Source organism: Rhinoderma darwinii, chromosome 7, assembly GCF_050947455.1.
Source record: "Rhinoderma darwinii isolate aRhiDar2 chromosome 7, aRhiDar2.hap1, whole genome shotgun sequence".
Lineage (NCBI taxonomy): Eukaryota > Metazoa > Chordata > Amphibia > Anura > Rhinodermatidae > Rhinoderma > Rhinoderma darwinii.
This window is the reverse complement of record NC_134693.1, coordinates 71,168,840-71,188,611: the sequence shown is the minus strand read 5'-3', so window position 1 is coordinate 71,188,611 and position 19,772 is coordinate 71,168,840. Positions and strand designations below refer to the sequence as shown.

Here is a 19,772-nt window from a genome sequence, read left to right as displayed (position 1 = left end):
TAGGATATGTAATATAGGGGACATGTATACGGATAACATCCTCAAATCATTTTCACAGGTGCAGTTGGAGTTTGCAATACCCAGGACTGCTTTTTACAGATATTTACAACTGTGTCATGCTCTCAATGCCCAATTCCCCCCCGCTGACACGACATTCACTCGGCTTCCTCTGATAGGAGTTTTTAGGTCCCAAGGCCCCAGAGGTCTGATATCAGCTATATATACATCTCTCATTACAGCCAAGGTAGCCAGTACACCCCTGATGGTCAAGGATAGATGGACTGCGAGGATACCTGACCTTGCAGAAGAGGACTGGGATGAGATCCTAACCTCTCCATTATACGTGTCGCCAGCTGCCAACAATAGGATGATACAGCTGTTCATAGTCTACCAAAGCTACTTGACACCTGTTAGAATGCATAAAATGGGTAGATATCCGAGCGCAGAATGTCACAGATGCCGGCACCCTAGGTCAGACTTTTGGCATATGATATGGGAGTGTCCGGTCATCTCCTCTTTTTGGAAAGAGGTGGTAGGAGTTGCTGCGGAAATCCTGCATATCCCAGTCCCAGTAAGCCCACAAGTGTGTATATTTGGTATCCTCCAGGATGAACAGTGGCCACATTATCTGAAAATATTCCTCCGGGAAATTCTGTTTGTCACGAAAAGCTATTGCTTTAAGGTGGATGGACCCCCGTCCTCCCACAGTGGCAAGGTGGAAAGCACTGGTGAACGCGGTTATCCCATATGAGAGAGAGACAGAGGGGTTGCATTGATAAATTTCATGGGATATGGGAAGCTTGGTGTGAATCTGCAGGGACACAGTATACTCCGCACAGGTATAGTGACCTGCATAGGTCATTGACACATGTCTGAACATCTGGGGTGGTGGATCTAAATCATTTATGCAAAGTGTCCTAATTTGTCTTGGCTACTGTTTTCAAATATAGTTGCTTTTATAATTCTGATGGATTCTAGACTCATGTTAAATGTCTGATTGCCTGTAAACACACCTCCTTATATGTAAAGTTGTAATGTTAAAGATTATCATCCATGTCTGTAATGTATACTGTATTAAGTGTATGGAATGATTGCATTTGTACTACGTTTCTTCAATAAAACGAGTTTAAAAAAAAACCCACAATACACGCCCAGTTGGACATACGAAAAAAACATGCCCAGTTGTCAATTTCGAAGCTCATTTGCACATATATAAAATAGCTCATAAAAAAACAAAAAACGTTACTGTTATCTACATTGCAGCGCCGATCACATGCAATAGGAGATAGGGATTTGATAATCTGGTGACAGAGAAAAGTGTGTTTTTTTTTTTTTTGTGTTTTTTTTCTTCAATATTTAGTTCTTTTCTTTTAACCCCTTTAGGACACAGCCTGTTTTGGCCTTGTGGACGCAGATGATTTTTTTCAAATCTGACGTGTCACTTTATGTGGTAATAACTCGAACGCTTTTACCTATCCAAGCGATTCTGAGCTTGTTTTCTCGTGACATATTGTACTTTATGTTAGTGAAAAAATTTGGTCGATAAACTCAATATTTATTTGTGAAAAATGTCAAATTTTGGCAAAAATTAAAATTTTTCTAAATTTAAATGTTTGCTTGTAAAACAGATAGTAATACCACACAAAATAGTTACTAGTTAACATCCCCCATATGTCTACGTTGGTTGCATCATTTTTTTTCATGTACTTTTAATTTTCTAGGACGTTACAAGGCTTAGAACTTTAGCAGCAATTTCTCATATTTTCAAGAAAATTTCAATAGGCCATTTTTTCAGGGACCAGTTCAGTTCTGAAGTGGTTTTGCGTGCCTTCTATATTAGAAAGTCCCCATAAATCACCCCATTTTGAAAACTGCACCCCTCAAGGTATTCAAAACCACATTCAGAAAGTATTTGAACCCTTTAGGCGTTTCACAGGAATTAAGGCAAAGTAGAGGTGAAATTTACAAATTTCATTTTTTTTTGCCGAAATTCATTTTACCAGAGAAACGCAACTCCATATTTATTGCCCAGATTCTGCAGATTTTAGAAATATCCAACATGTGGCCCTAGTGTCCTAATGGACTGAAGCACAGGTCTCGGAAGCAAAGGAGCACCCAGTGGATTTTGGGGCCTCCTTTTTTTAGGAATATATTTTAGGCACCATGTCAGGTTTGAGGAGGTCTTGTGGTACCTAAACAGTCGAAACCCCCCAAAAGTGACCCCATTTTGGAAACTACACCCCTCAAGGCATTTTTCTACGGGTATAGTTAGCATTTTGACCCCACGTTTTTTTTGCAGAATTTAGTGGAATTAGTCTGTGAAGATGAAAATCACCTATTTTTCTGTGGAAACAGAATTTTTTCATTTTTACAAGGAATAAAGGAGAAAAAGCACCCTTAACATTTGTAAAGCAATTTCTCCCGATTACGGCAATACCCCATATGTGGTCGTAAACTGATGTTTGGACCCACAGCAAGGCTCAGGAGGGAAGGAGCGCCTTTTGGATTTTGGAGCGCAGATTTTGCTGGATTGGTTTTCAGTGCCGTGTCGGGTTTGCAACGCCCCGGAGGGACCAAAACAGTGGAAACCCCCCAAAAAGTGACCCTATTTTGGAAACCACCCCTCAAGGAATTTTTCTAGGGGTATAGTGAGCATTTTGACCCCACAGGATCTTTTTTAGAGCTAAGGTGAACAAAAAAACAAAGATTTTGGCGCTTTAAATTCATTCTTTCTTACAGCGTTCACCGCGCGCAATAAATTACGTTTTACTTCTGCGGGTCGGTACGATTACGCCGATACCATATGTGTATAGTTTTGTTTCTGAGGCGTAACTTTTTTGATGTTTTTCGTCAAAAAAGCTGTGGGAGGTCTTGTTTTTTGCGGTACGGGTTGTAGTTTTTATTGGTACTATTTTAGGTTAAATGCAACTTTTTGGTCACTTTTTATTCTATATCTTGGGAGGGGTGGAGACCAAAAAATAGCGATGCTGACATCGTTTTCCGTTTATTTTGTTTGCGGCGTTCACCGTGCGGAAAAATTAACATTATAGTTTCATAGTTTGGGTCGTTACGAACACGGTGATACTAAATATGTGTACTTTTTTTTTTAACGGTTTCATTTTTTTCCTATAATAAATGACTTATAGGAAAACAAAAACTTATTTTTACACTTTTATAAAACATTTTTATTAACTTTCTTTTACTTTTTACACTTTATTTTTTTGACCTGCAGCTCTGATCGCTGCTAGAATACATTACACTACCTAGGTAGTGTAATGTAGTCCAACTGTCAGTGTGATGTCACAGTCACTCTGACAGTCTACGAGGATCAGCAGAGGCTGATCCTCCTAGGCTGACATACATGGCAGACCCGGGGGGCCGTTGTCTGGCCCCCGGGTACCAACACAAGCATCAGAAGCCCCCACGATTGCATGGGGGCTGCTGATGCGCTACAAACCCACTACATGCGGAGATCGTAAAAGAGCCCCGCATGTAACTGGTTAATTGCCGAAATCAGCGGCGATGAGCCGCTGATCTGCAACACTGGAGTGTCAGCTGTCGGGGACAGCTGATCTCCAAGTTCCCGATGCACACCTTGTCGCCGACAGTGTGCATCGGGAACGACACAGTGACTTCCTGTCACTCTGACAGGAAGCCTATCAGGACCAGCCGAAGGTTGGTCCTGATGGGCTTTCGTCCATGGCAGACACGGAAGCCATTGTTTGGCTTTTGTTTGCCATACTAACTATCGCCAAACCCAGCGATTTCGGACCGGGGTCTGCCGATATGTTAGAAACCCCCCAAAATTCTGCGATTGCAACCGTTCGCCGAATTTAAAGGGTTAATTCTCCAAAATCAGCGGCAAAGGACCGCTGGTCGGCAAGAGTGGAGTGTCAGCTGTCGGCGACAGCTGACCTCCCGGTGCAGACTGTCGCCGACAGTGTGCACCGGGAAAAACTCAGTAACTGTACGTCCTCGTGCGGGAAGTAACCTCCCGCAACGACGCACAGTTACGTCCTCGTGCGGATAGGGGTTAAAGAGAACCTTTCACCTGCCCATACATGTGCAGCTGAGTGCACCATGTAATAGGCACTGCTGCGCAAACCTTGTCTCGCATTAAAAAAAAATTCTACCCCCCTCTGTTATTTAGATATTGGTGCCGTTATATTTGGTGCCCGATGGGTAAATAACCCTCTGAACGGTCAATGGACAGTGAGATCACAGTCTTGTCGTTCTGCAGAAAGCGTGCGCGATCACACAGCACAAGCTGTGAAAGGTTCTCTTTAAAGTGTAGGAAGGGGGTTGTCAGATCAGGGGCTAAGTAACGGGGCCTGGCACGGGACTGTACCATGCTACACATCACCAACTAGGAGCTGGCATATATTTCTGCCATCGCTTAACCTGGTTTTCTGTCAAACTATAATTTTGTCAATCTACGTAGGACCCACCCCCCTTTCGTGAAATTACGCCCGTTTCCACAAAAGTGGCTAAGGCGGCATATAATGGCAGATTTGGGCCCTTTTGCGACTTTTTTCTGCGTCAGAAAACTGGCATAGAAAGGTTGATAAGTCTCTAATTTCGGAGCGGGGAGCAGGATCCCTTTATTCTGTTATACAGTAATTGATGAAACGGACTGGAAAACTAATTTAATATATACTATTGGAAAGTGGCTGATTTTACAAACATTCTTGCTTTCTTGTTATATATAAATTACATTTTCTAAATCTTGTTTGTGTTTTTTCTGCAGCATGGGGGCATCTATCCCAACTCCACCTTCCAAAGCATCTTCTACAGAGCCAAACAATCAGGTAAAGTTCTTTGGCAAAGTGTTTTTTTTTTTTTTTTTTTATACTGTTGTCTGGTTTCAAGTCATGTAGACATTTAGACCAGGCTTACAAAGCGCATTTGTCTGATAATTGACATGTGATCAATGCTAACTTTAACCCCTTCCCAACATTTGTCGTATGGATACATCCTGGAAAGCTAGTGCTTCCCGCATTTTGCCTTATACACATGACCAATGGATGGCAGCGGCCGTCATCCCTGGGTGTCAGCTGTATGCTACAGCTGAGACCCTGCTGTAATGGCGGGGACCGAAATTGGCTCTGATCCCCGCCATTAACCCCTTAAATGCAGCGGTCAAAAGAGACCGCTGCATTTACGGAGTTAGCAGCTCATCGGCACCCCGGCAGTTTAAACTGCAGGTGTGCCGGTGGCTGCAATGGCAACCGGACTCCTAATACTGGCCTCCCGGGATGCCTAGTATGGAGGCGGGACCTGAAAGGCTTCTGTAGCCGACGGCAAGATGGCGCCGGTTGAGGAGTCAACCACCGCTGAGGACGCCGGCTCATCAGCTGTATGTTACAGCTGACAACCTCCTGTAACTGCACGATCCGGGGCTACCTCTGGTCCCTGCCATTAACCCCTTAAATGCAGCGATCGAAAACGCTTGGCTTAGAGGTTGGTAGCAGATCGGCAGCCCCGCATGCGATCGCAGGGCTGCCGACTGCTGCTATGGCAACAGGAGGCCTAACAATGGCCTCCTGCTCTGCCATTACGGAAGCAGACTAGTCCCCGCCTGGAGGCGAAGCCTAATCGGCTTGCTGTCGGTGAACTGACAGATCTAATACATTGCACTACATGGGTAGTGCAATGTATTCGAGAAAAATAAATCAGACAGTTGGACCTTCTAAAAAAATAAATAAATAAAAGTGTGGGGAAAAAAAAGTTGTAAAACGTATAACAAGTTTCAAGTAATAAAGTAAAACACAATAGCCCTTTTTCCCTTATCAAATCCTTTTATTATTGAAAAAAAAATAAACAAACCATATATATTTGGTATCGCAGCAACCGTAACGGCTTGAACTCTATAAATATTATCCAAATAGTGAAAAAGAAAAAAATAAGAAGTGTATGATGCTGATTGGTCAGCGTCATACACTCTGTACAACGCCCAATTGGTCATATAGTAAAACACGCCCAGTTGCCCATTAAGAAACTCATTAGCATAAAGCTAACATATGTCATAACTCCGTCAAAAATTATCGTTTTTCTAAATAAAAAATACTGCTGTAATCTACATTACAGCGCCGATCACATTATGTACAAGATAGGGAACTTATAATGTGGTGACAGAGCCTTTTTAAGAATCTGTAGCCACCCTATAGCTTCTTAAGCCTTGAAATGGCAGCAGGAACGGAATGGGTAAATGAAGTGGTTTTCTTTATCTTCAGTTATGATAACGATAGCAAAGAGCAGTGTCAGTGAAGGAGTCTCAGTGCTGGTGATATACAGGGTGGGCCATTTATATGGATACACCTAAATAAAATGGGAATGGTTGGTGATATTAACTTCCTGTTTTGTGGCACATTAGTATATGGGAGGGGGAAAACTTTTCAAGCTGGGTGTTGACCATGGTGGCCATTTTGAAGTCGGCCATTTTGTGTCCAACTTTAGTTTTTCCAATGGGAAGAGGGTCATGTGACACATCAAACTTATCGAGAATTTCACAAGAAAAACAATGGTGTGCTTGGTTTTAACGTTACTTTATTCTTTCATGAGTTATTTAGAAGTTTCTGACCACTTATAAAATGTGTTCAAAGTGCTGCCCATTGTGTTGGATTGTCAATGCAACCCTCTTCTCCCACTCTTCACACACTGATAGCAACACCGCAGAAGAAATGCTAGCACAGGCTTCCAGTATCCGTAGTTTCAGTTGCTGCGCATCTCGTATCTTCACAGCATAGACAATTGCCTTCAGATGACCCCAAAGATAAAAGTCTAAGGGGGCCAGATCGGGAGACCTAGGGGGCCATTCAACTGGCCCACGATGACCAATCCACTTTCCAGGAAACTGTTCATCTAGGAATGCTCGGACCTGACACCCTGACACATGCTGTGAAGATACAAGATGTGCAGCAACTGAAACTACGGATACTGGAAGCCTGTGCTAGCATTTCCTCTGCGGTGTTGCGATCAGTGTGTGAAGAGTGGGAGAAGAGGGTTGCATTGACAATCCAACACAATGGGCAGCACTTTGAACACATTTTATAAGTGGTCAGAAACGTGTAAATAACTCATGAAAGAATAACGTAACGTTAAAACCAAGCACACCATTGTTTTTCTTGTAAAATTCTCGATAAGTTTGATGTGTCACATGACCCTCTTCCCATTGAAAAATCTAAAGTTGGATACAAAATGGCCGACTTCAAAATGGCCGCCATGGTCAACACCCAGCTTGCAGACTTTGGGGGTAATTTATCAACCTTTCTACACCAGAAAAGTCACAAAAGGGCCTAAAAGTCACAATTTGCGACTTGCCCTTATTGCGCCACCCACGACACTTTTGTAGAAAGGGGCGTGACCTCCGGGCAAGAGCGTGACAGCGGCCCAAATAATGTATTATAATTTACACCAGGCTAATTGTAACACAAGGACACGCTAAAAGGCCTATTACACCGGCCAATTTTATCTGGTGCAACAGGCGCCGATCAACAAGACAGCTCGTTGATAGGCGCCTGTTTGCTCCAGTCACAAGGAGCTATGTATGGGGACGAGCACTCGTTACTCCGATTGCTCGTCCCCATACATTATCATCATGTTGGCAGATGTGCTGCCAACAACGATAATGAGGTTTTTTTAAAACTATACGATCAACGAGCGTTTGCTCGTTCATCTGCTGATCACTGCTCTCTTTACACATGACAATTATCGGCAACAAGCATTCTATGAACGCTTGTCTGCCCGATAATTGCCCAGTGTAAAAGGGCCTTAAGCGTGTATGTCTGGATCTTTCCACGCGTACATGCTAACCATAGTAAAAAAATGTATGTGAATGGGACCTTATGTGTATTTTACCTCAGGTCTCACTGTTCTGCTGCTCATATGCACCACGCCATATATACTGTCCATTGTTTACTAGCAATGCACCATAAATACCATGTCTTGGTGTTTTTTTTGTTTTTTTTTCAGTTTAACAAAACTCTGAAAATCGTCGTGTTGAAAAAAAATCTAGATTCTATTTTTTTTTTTAAATCGCCCAGCCCTACCACTAACATAAAGCCCAATGTGTCACGAGAAAACAATCTAAGAATCACTTGGATATGTAAAAGCATTCCAAAGTTATTACCACATAAAGTGACACATGTCAGATTAGAAAAAGAAGGCTCTGTCAGGAAGTTCAAAAGTGGCTACAGCTGGAAGGGGTTAAAAGACCCTTTTAATAACTGTTAAAGGATACTACCATTTGTGATCATTAATGTGCTGTTGGTCCCGTAAAGATCTAATTCCCTTGCGATTCTTGAAATATATACGTTAAATCAATACCTCAGGGAGCTTCCCTGGGAGAGCATCAGGTAGCGCTGGGGATTCCAGCCCTGGAGAAACCCCTGAAATGACTGTCCATATATAAAAAGTGATGTCAGAGCATCGGTAGCGCTCTGGCAGGTGACTCCGCGACTGGACAATCCCCATATATCACTTTTTTCGATGTTAACTGTGACGCCTGGGGAAAAGGAAAAAGCAATATGTGAACTAGGCCTAAGCTAATCATATGAAGGCGGAAAAAGTCCTGGTATTTAACCCCTAAATGACATGACACATGTACGTTGCAGCCACTAAGGGGATTGTTGTTTTTTTTGGGTTTTTTTTTAACCCCCTTCGCACACCCAGTTGTGCTATTATGTCTCGGTGTGGGGGGGGGGGTGTGCTGTTTGGAGTGCGCTCCCATATGCTGCGTTTGTCGGCTGTATTCTACAGCCTGGAGCAGTGACAGCGCTATTCTTGGCTGTTTAACCCCTCAAATGCTGCGGTAAATCGCGATTGCAGCATCTGAGGCATTGAAAAGAGGGCTTGGGCCCCCTCTGACAGCTCAACGTGCCCCCGCCCCCCGCAGTGAGATCGGGGGGTGGGTGATGAGGCTTAACAGTTGCCTGTAAAAATGACAATATACTGCAATATGTTAGTATTGCAGTATATTGTACCAATCGAAGAAAGGAACTGCAGCACTCAAGATAATCCAAAGAAGTGTATTTGATTTAGAGTGCTGCAGTTCCTTTCTTCGATTGCATATTGATTGTCTCCCTTGGACCTGGGATTCTTTCTGCGTGCACCACCCATGTTTGGGGAGTTGAAGAATTTTTTGTGGCTGTGCTGCAGTTTTCCTGAATATCTAGTATATTGTACCAGCTATCTAATGACCGCTGGTTCTAGTCCCCTAGGGGGGGGCTAATAAAGTCTGTGAAAAAAAAATTATGTTAAACCCGCCCCCTTTTTCCCATTTCCCCCCTAAAGTAATGTAAAAAATAAAAAAAAGGAAACAAAATTGGTATTGCTGCATCCGCAAAAGTCTGAACTATTACAATATAGCCTTAGTTAGCCAGTTTAGTGCTAAATTATAATTATTTTTTTTTTTTTTAAAGTATGTATTTTTTTTTTCCCAACAATTACAGACAACTGAACAAAAATTCAACCTGTCCCATGGCAATAACCTCTCTGAACACCAATATCAATATGTTGCAGAAAATATAACCTACAAGTCATATAAATTATTGCAAAGGATCCTCGTTAGAACGGTACGGGATTTTACCCCAAAAACAAAGAAAAAAAAGAGTATCAATGTTCATAGGACATGTAACACATAAAAGAAACCATAAAGAAAGGGGAAGGGAAGGATAGAAGAGGGAGGGGTGGGAGATGATGGACACCTGTATCCCCCAGCAGTACCACAATTCTACACTGATGTTTAAGGAATCATAGCATGATTGGTGTCACACCAGACAGCTGATGCTCCAGGTACCAAGTGGAGGAGCCAAAACATGCGATCAGCTTTTGTTTAATGTGAAGTGGTAAGAGAGGTATAAAATTCTCCCACAGCTTAGAAAAATCCCTCAGTTTTGTGCTCTTTCCGAAGGGAGGTTTCCACCCAATCCATTTGGAAAAGGTAGGATAGTTTTTCCAGGAAAATATGATGGGTGGGGGGGGGGGGGTGTTGGTTATCCAAACCTGGAGAATCTCCTTCCTAGCAGCCGCAGAGACATAGTACAGCAGTTTTTTGTGATGGTTCGGTATAAAGAGCATGGAAGGTGGGTTGAGGGGCATTGTATGGACAGGGTGTTTGACACAAAATATTGAATCTTTCGCCAAAAGTCAACAATACTTGGGCATGACCAGAGGCAATGTAACAGGTCTGCATGCAGTGCTCATCACTTTAAACACAAATGGTCAGAGGAGTTTCCCATGAGAAAGCCCCTGTAAGGGGACACGTAAGCCCTATGAGCTATTTTAAAAGAGATCTCCCAGTACATGGCTGATGGGAGGTATTTGGCAGCCATGGTTACAGATGATAGGATATCATCATGAGTGATGTGATCTAGGTGGTCAACCTAGTAAGATACACCCGATTGTGATTTAGCGTAGTCCAATGGCTGTCTTTAAAACGTATGTAGTGATTAGTCCCTTTCGGCATTGGTGAGATGGAGTTAAGTGACAGAAGTCATCCCAGTCTTGGTCTTGTAAATGTCTAATGACCTTATGAGCATAGCTACAGGCCTGCCTGTAATAAAAGGGGTGTTGTCCCAAAAAATCAAATTGAATACGTAGTTCATTAAATGAATAGGGACGGCAAGTGAGCATGTTAATTATCTGACTAATACATGTTATCCCCCTCCGAGCCCATCCACGAAAAACCACATGAGGATTTTGCGTTTTGGAAGTCAGTTATGGATCCAGGGAAGGAGTAGGGAGAATCTAGGGTTTAATCCTAAATGTTGTCTAACCTTGGTCCATGTCTTCCAGGAGGACATGATTAGGGGATTAGCCCGTTGATCAGGCGATAGAGCCGAGTAGGGAGTGAGTAGCAGGCATGTTAAGGAAATGGGTCTGGAAAATTGTAGATCTAATGTCGAATCAGTAAAGCAGGAGCTGCCGGTTATCCAATGTCCAATCACTCGCAGTTGAGCTGCCATGTTGTATAAATGAATCTGTGGAAAGTTAATCCCACCATATTCACGGCGCTGTTGCAGTATGCATAGACTCACTCTTGGTCTCCTCTGGTTCCAAATGAAGCTTCGGAAAAGAGCATTCAGTCGTCTAACGTCCACTGGTCTCAAGTATATAGGCAATGATTGTAGTAATTATAACAATTTAGGGAAGACAACCATTTTTAATAGATTGGCCCTACCCAAAAATGATAAAGTAAAGTGCCTCCAAGCCACGAGTTGGGATTCCAAACATGCTACATAGGAATTAATGTTTTGTTGATATAAATGTGATGGTCGTCTCGTGATGCGTACCCCCAAATAGGGAATGCAGTCAGAGTTCCATTTAAATGCATGCTTCGAAGACCAAAGTGGCCTGGAGGGACCCTTGAGAATTAGGGCTTCTGATTTTTGTATATTAATCTTAAAACCTGACAAGTCGCCATAAAGTGAGATACCCTGGAGGATTGGTTGTAGTGTAGAGGCAGGGTTGGATATGAACTGCAAAATATCATCTGCAAATGCCGATAGTTTAATTTGGGAATCTCCAATTTGTATGCCTTGAAAGCAGGCTAGGGACTGAAGATGACTGAGAAGGGGATCCAGGGACAAGTTAAAAAGTAACGGTGAGAGAGAACACCCCTGACGTGTACCCCTGAAAATGGGGATAGGGGGCCAGTTAAGCCCATTAATGGTAAGGGATGTGACAGAGCAGGCCTGTGAGCGTGAGAGGAATGTTAGAAAGCGGTCCCCGAAGTCCCGGGACTGCGACACCGCTGTGAGAAATGGGCGTAATACAGACTCAAACGCCTTTTCAGCGTCCAGTCCCAACAAGATGGTCACTGGGGAGGAGGGGTCTAGGGCAGACACCGTGGCTGCTACAGCCTGGCGAATACCTTTAGTGGAATGTCTATTCCTCAAGATACCTAAGTGAGTTGGGGCAATGATCGGGCCAAGCATGGTTTGGAGGCGGTCAGCCAATATCTTTGTTAGGAGCTTATAGTCTTGGTTTAAAAGGGAGATAGGGCGATAAGAGGAAAGGAGAGTTAGATCCCTATCAGGCTTCGGAAGGAATATGGTCCTGGACTCATGAAAGTCAGGTATGTCGATCTCCCCACTAAATATGGCTTGTAAGGTCCTTGTCAATGTCGGTACAATATCAGGCAATAGTTTGTAAATTCCGCCGATAGACAGTCAGGACCCGACGCTTTATTATTGGGTAAGTTAGAAATTGCTAAAGCAACCTCCGCCTCCGTGATATCATGATTTAACACTGTTCTATTGTCTTTGGTTAGTTTGGGCAGATGAAGCTTGGATAAAAATGATTTTGTTTCCTCCTGATCATATGTCGTCGTTTGATAGAAATCCGTAAAATAATTCACGAACTCCCGTCGGATGAGATCAGAGTCCAGAATCTCAGAGCGAGACACCGGATCCACTAGTTTCACAATGTTGTGATTCGAGCGCTTAGGTCTGTGAATCTTTGCCAGCAGAGAGCCGATACGGTTACCCCATCTAAAATACCTGTTACTGGTCATATCCACGCCCCATCTAGCCTGACCCTGTAGGTAGGTCTCCAATAGAGACTTCGTTGCTAGATATGCTGTTTTAGCCTCAGGAGTACAGGTATCCACCAGTAATTTATGAGCCTTGATAAGGTCTGTATTTAAGGAGTGAAATTTCTTACGATATACCCGTCATTTAAAATTAACATAAGAAATATGTCCTCTCATAACCGCCTTAGATGTGGACCAAAAAAGGGCTGTATCATCTAGGTGGGCAATATTGTTATCTACGTAATGAGACCAGTGGACAGTCGGGTATTTGCGGAAATCCTCAGAGGTCAACAGATATGAAGGGAACCGCCAATTACGACTATAGGACGTTGGTGGGCCCGTGGTAAATTCCATGCATACTGGAGCGTGATCTGATATACGTATGGGCGTCAGGTCTACTGAAGTGAGTGATGGAAAAAGGGAATCCGGCACAAGAAAATAATTAGTGCGGTAGTGAGTGTTGTGAACATGTGAAAAATACGTGTATTCTCGAGAGGAGGTGTGGGTTACATGCCAGGGATCACACAAAGATAGGTGTTCCATGAGTGTAAGGAGTACCGAGGCCCCCGCGCGGTCCTGTGTGGTCGGCTTGGACCAGTCAATGTCTGAATTCAAGGTGAGATTAAAGTCGCCTCCCAAAATCAAAGTGTGTGTTTGTCTCTGCAGTAGGAAAGTGAAGAGAGAGGAGTAAAAGTCTGCGTTTGGGTACACAGGTGCGTAGATGTTAAGGCTATATCTGTGCGTGTTGATAGTGTTAAGATATTTCGCTATAAGTGGGCGAGGTCTGCTCTCCCTCTCCCCGCGGGGGGCCAATTCTGTGAGCACGCTCAATGCTGAACGGGTCCGGTGTAAGATCCAGTTGGAGGGCGGATGGGAGGTCTGCCGTGAGAAGCTGCATGAGATCATCGCCCACAACGCTTTCAGGAATTCCCACAAAGCGGAGATTGTTCCGCCTGTCCCGGTTTTCCAGGTCCTCCAGCTTATCTCTCAGAATGATTTCTGCATTTTGGTGTTGAGCCACCGAGTTCCCCAGATCAGACACCGTAGTTTCACATGCCAGCACGCGGTTTTCCAGGTCCGCTATTTTTTGTGAGTTTGCGGTAATCTGTGCCAGTGCCGAGTTAATCAGATCCAGTCTCTTGTCAAAGTCAGCATTAAGCGAGACACCTCTTCTGCCACTGCAGTGGCATGATGATGATCCATAAGCGGAGAGGACATAGGACTGTCAGCTGGCGATAGGTTCGGTGGAGTGATATCTCCGGTGTGTAGAAGTTCAGGTGAATGAGGACAAGACAGTGATGCAGACTGAGTCTGAGGAGGTCTAGGCCCCTGTTTATCTTTACCGGTTTTTCCCTTCGGCATTGTTTCTGTTTTAGGGTTGGTCCCTTGAGATTGCCTAGTAAGACGTGGAGGCTGAGCGTGTCTATGAAGAAATTTGTCCATTATCAAGACAAGGAGAGAGATGGAAGGGCTGGATTAGGTCTGGCAGGTCGTCGCCTACATTTCAGGGTTACGGCATCAGCATTGTATCAGAATTTGCAATGTATAGAACAAAAAAGTGGTGCAACAGATAGGACTAGGATGACCACTAGATGGCAGCAACGTCACACGCATTCAGCTATTACTGAAGCCAGATGATAGTGAAGTGGAAGCAGTCAGGCCAGTACAACAGGCAATGTAGTTATCCAGATGGTATTTATGCCAAATTACAAGCATACAGCCCAGGGTGGCAATAAGCAGAGTTCAAAATGTGCACGCAGCAGGTCTCTATGTGGCCCTCGTATTCAGCAGAAAACTATACTCAGTCCTTGAAAGGGGAGACACTGTACTCACTCAGTCCAAGGCGGTATCTCCGGTCCGGGTGCTTTACTGTGAAAGACGAAGACACGCAAAATGGCCGCCAACCTCCAGATGATTGGGAAGGGGCCAGGCCACACAGATCCACCCTGTTGTAGCGCCAGGCAAAGGTTTTCCAGATCCCACCTTCGACCCCTATGAGTGGGGATGATGTGCTCCTCACAGTCCCCCTCCGTGAGGCAACTGGGGATTGCAAATGCAGCGTAGAGACCCTCCAACAGTCAGAACCAGCAGCAGCGGCCAGCCAGCCCTGAATGATAGGCCCCAAGATGGCCGACTCCACGTGGCGGGTAAGTGTGACGCCCGCAGCACGTACCGGCAGGAGAGCGTCCCCGGGAAGCGGTACAGGGGTTCCGAGACCCCCCTTGAGGACGGGATGCAGCAGCAGTTCCGGTGTAGCCTCCCGGCTGACCTCACTCGGGGCAGTGCAGCAGGCTTCAAGATGGCCGACAGTCATTGGGATGGCGTGTCTCCCTGGAGACACTAAGGACTCCCGGAGCAGAAGAGCGGCTCCGACAGGACAGGGGAGGACGTCCCGTACTTCCAGCTCAAGAAGGACAGCGAGCCTCCGATGGCGATGATGGCGGCTGGATCCCCTGGTCAGGACACGGAGCCGAGGTAAGATGCGGCCACACAGGATGCCCCGCCTCCGGAAATCGGTCAAATTATAATTTATTTTTTTTATAAAAAGTGATCAAAAAGTTCTACGTACCAAAAAATGGTACCGATTAAAAACTACAGCTCGTCCCGCAAAAAATAAGCCCTCACATCGCTCAATCGGTGAAAAAGTTATGGCTCGCAAAATGTGGCGACACAAAACATTTTTTTTTTTTTTTTAACGAAAAGGTTATTAATAAAAGTAGTAAAATCTAAAAAAAACTATACATTTGGTAACATTGTAATCGTATCGAGCCACAGAATAAAGATAAGTTAACGTTTTTACCGCATGGTGAAAGCCGTAAAAACGAAACCCAAAAAACAACTGAGGAACCAACTTCAGCCTGCAAATTAATTTTTTTTCAGTATCCCATTACATTATATGGAACTATAAATGGTACCAATAAAAACTACAACTCCTCCCGCAAAAAATAAGCCCTCACACCTCTGTACTGATGTAAAAATAAAAAAAGTTATGGCTCTTGGAATGCGGGGAGAGAAAACGGAAAAATTAAAAAATGGCTCAGTCCCGAAGGGGTTAAATAAACGGTACCAATAAAGACTACGGCTCGTCCCGCAAAAAATAAGCCCTCACATCGCTCAATCGGCACAAAAATAAAAGTTATGGCTCTCAGAATGTGGTGTGATTTTTTTTTTTTTTTTTTTTTTTTTTTTTTTTTTTCTAAAAGCGGTAAAATATAAAAATTTGGTATCGCCATAATCTGATCAACTCGTAGAATAAAGCGAACATGTCGTTTTTACCACCTGATGGACCTCGTAACTTCATTGTTACGGTGTCCATCGGGTGGTAAAAACGACATGTTTACATCATTTTTTTGGAGGGTTAAGAAATAAGAGGGTTGGAGAATAAAGTGATCGCTGTTTTTTGCCAGTTTCACGCCACTAATTTTTGTTCCCGTTTCCTAGTACATTATATGGTACAATAAATGGTGACCTGAAAATCGACTACAACTTGTCCCGCAAAAAAACAGCCCTGGTACATCTATGTCGACAAAAAAATAAAAGTTATGGCTTTTGGAAGGTGGGGTGGAAGAAATGAAAATTGGCCTTATCCTTAAGAGGTCAAAGGTTATGTCCACAATCGCAGCCAGTTTTCTCAATTTATCGTATTTTTTTTTTTTTTTTTATTGTTCCAGTGCATCTAAAATTACAAATAAAACCAATTTGCAGATTGGACATTTTTAGGCTATAACGTGTCTATATTTTTTGTATCTGATGCATTGGGACAATTGCCAAATAAATTGTTACGCTCGAGGCTATGATGATCAATAAGGCTCAGATGCATCTCTGTCGGGTTGCCTTTGCTAGACGTGTAGGGGAAGACAAACAAAATGTTGAATTCTTTGATTTTTACAAGGTCACTTGAACTTTCTTTTCCACAGGGAAACATTGAAGTCGCTATAATGCCATAATTTTACCGTGAATTACAGGAACACCGCTTTGTAATGTATCCCTAACTTAAGCATAAATAGTTTAGGAAACAACAGGGATCCATTACCATGCCCAACGACTCCTAACAAAAGTTTTTCCAAAATGTATTGCAATCCGACCTCCGACGTGATGGGAATGTGTGCTAACCCCTTTAATGAACATTCGTTCACCGGGCATTCTAATGACGTGATTTTATACTTGGAATCTCCCTTACTTCAGTCCTGGGGACATATAACAATGCGTATAGAAGTATGCCTTGTTGCCCATAGCAACCAATCACTGCAGCTTTTATTTTTTCATGAGCAGTTTAGCCCCTGAACCCATCATAACGTAACTGCATGTCAAGATGGGTGAGAAGTATGGGCTGAGCCAGCGCTGTACGCTGCGGGTGTCATATATTACAGCTGACACCCTGCTTTAATGGCCAGTATTGGTGAGAAGACTACTGGTGTCAGTTTAACCCCTTAAATGCTGCGGCCAATAGCTGTGTTATATCAAGTCCAGAGTCAATGCAGCCGTCTAGCAGGACATTTTAGAGCACCTCATGCTTCCCTCTGCTGACAAGCTTTATGGAGATGCTGATTTCATTTTCCAGCAGGACTTGGCACCTGCCCACACTGCCAAAAGTACCAATACCTGGTTTAATAACCACAGTATCACTGCTTGATTGGCCAGCAAACTCGCCAGACCTAAACCCCATAGAGAATCTATGGGGAAATTGTCAAGAGGAAGATGAGACACCAGACCCAACAGTGCAGACGCTATCAAAGCAACCTGGGCTTCCATAACACCTCAGCAGTGCCACAGGCTGATCGCCTCCATGCCACGCTGCATTGATGCAGTAATTCATGCAAAAGGAGCCCCGACCAAGTATTGAGGGCATATACTGTACATTTCAGTAGGCCAACATTTTGGTGTTAAAAATCCTTTTTGAAATTGGGCTTATATAATATTTTCGGAGACACTAAATTTTGTGTTTTTCATTAAAGTGTAGCTGAACTTTTGACGAACTTTTGACATGTTATAGTGACATGTCAGAAGTTTGGATTGGTGGGGGTCCGAGCACTGAGACCCCCCCACCAATCGCTAGAACGAAGCAGCTGAGGTCCTCATGTGAGCACTCAGCTGCTTCGTGTCTGTTGGGATTTTTCCAGAAAGCCGATGTATCGGAGTACGGGCTCATAGACTTTCTATTGAGTCCGTACACAGATACATTTATTTCTGGAAATAGCCGAACAGACACGAAGCAGCTGAGCGCTCACACGAACACTTCAGCTGCTTCGTTCTAGCAATTGGTGGGGGGTCTCAGTGCTCGGACCCCCACCAATCCAAACTTCTGACATGTCACTATAACATGTCAGAAGTTTGTCAAACGTTTAGCTACACTTTAACTGTTAGCCATAATCATCAACGTTGAAATAAAAAAAATGCTGGCAATAGATCCCTCTGTGTGTAATGAATCTATATAATCAGTTTGATGTTTTGAATTGAATTACTGAAATAAATTAGCTTTTTGATGATATTCTAATTCATTGAGGACTTGTGTGTGTGTGTGTGTGTGTGTGTGTCCACCCAAAAAAAGTTCTGTTAAAAAAACAAAACTTTATCCCTTTTTAAAAAAAAAAAAATAACGTAAGCAAAAAAATAAACAGAAGTATTATCGCCACGTCCAATTGCTGTTTTTTGGTCAACATACCATCCTCCACAAAAAATGGAATAAAAAGTCATATGTACCAAAAAATGGTTGAAATAAGCCCTCTCACAGGTCAATCGACGAAAAATAAAAACGTTAACGTCTTTCAAAAACGTATACACATTTGGTCAAATCTCTGCGTACGGAACGAACAAGTAACCTTAATTCTGATAAACTATTTTTAGGCCCCACCTTTTTTTTTCCACGCAACGTCCCCTATTTCATTCCACGCCACTGAATTAATATAGATCCCCCCCCCTAAGCCTGCTGTATACGACTGTATATAATATACCGCGACACTGCCCCCACACAGTATAATGTCCCTATAGCTGCCCACACACCGCATAATGCCCCAGTAGAGCCTAAAAAAAATACTCCCCTAGCTCCGTTACGAGGTATGAGATCCCTCTGTTTCTCCGGTTTGTGTAGCTTGGCGCATATTTTCAGATTCCGCTGGACTTCTGCCATATACCAGTGTTTCAGACATCCTATTGGTCCATAGTGTCCTCAATGCCCACCTCATTTACTTTTTGTTTAGCCTCAATGCCCATGCGCCATGATGAGTGTATACATGGATGATGGGGGTTATATGCAGGGGTGATGGCCGGCTGGTACATGCAGGGGTGATGGCCGGCTGGTACTTGCAGGGATGATGGCCGGCTGGTACCTGCAGGGATGATGGCCGGCGGGTACCTGCAGGGATGATGGCCGGCGGGTACCTGCAGGCATGATGGCCGGCGGGTACCTGCAGGCATGATGGCCGGCGGGTACCTGCAGGCATGATGGCCGGCGGGTACCTGCAGGCATGATGGCCGGCGGGTACCTGCAGGCATGATGGCCGGCGGGTACCTGCAGGCATGATGGCCGGCGGGTACCTGCAGGCATGATGGGGTCCCTGTATATAACCTCCTCCATCATCCCTATGTATATAGCCCCCATCAGGAATGATGGCTGCTATATACAGGGATCACCATCATCCCTGTATATAACATCCATCATCCTTGTACGTACAGGTGGGTCGTGCACTGTCCGCTTGCCGCGGCGAGCTGGCATTTTGGCTAAACCCAGAAGTAAAGTGGGTGGACATTGAGGACACCATGGACCAATAGGATGCCTAAAACGCCGGTATATGGCAGAAGCCCAGCCAACTGAAAATATGCGTGATGAGCCTCATGTCCTGTGCTGAGCCGTGAGCAACCCAGTGGTGCACGGTGAATAGTAAAGCAGGGAACTGATGGCTCCCTGCTCTACTATAGGATTCAACTGTGTCTGCGTTCTGAAGATGCAGATACAGTTGAAACTGGGGGAAAAAAAGAGAACCGAAATGCGCAAGATGTCTGTTATCTGCACTAAATTTTGCTTTTCTTTTTTTTTTTTTTCAGATTAATTGCCCAGCCCTAGTTTCCACTGTACTGGTTTCTCAGGGGCACTGCAAGTGCGACATGGTGCCCAGAAACCAATCCGGCAAAATCTGCATGCCAAATAGCGCTCTTGCCTTTCTAAGGCCTGCTGTGTGCCCAAACAGCAGTTTATGACCACATATGGGGTACTCGAGAGAAATTGCTTGTTGGGGTGCTTTTT

The 19,772-nt window shown here is 44.0% G+C and overlaps 1 protein-coding gene across 1 annotated transcript in view; it reads left to right on the top strand.

Annotated features, from left to right (window-relative positions):
- ST13 (ST13 Hsp70 interacting protein) overlaps positions 1-19,772 on the top strand; it is a 132,123-nt gene that overhangs the window by 12,658 nt on the left and 99,693 nt on the right. Inside the window, exon 2 of the mRNA XM_075833526.1 lies at positions 4,748-4,795. Within this exon, the coding sequence (XP_075689641.1) occupies positions 4,748-4,795 (48 nt within the window). The remainder of the gene's footprint in view (positions 1-4,747; positions 4,796-19,772) is intronic.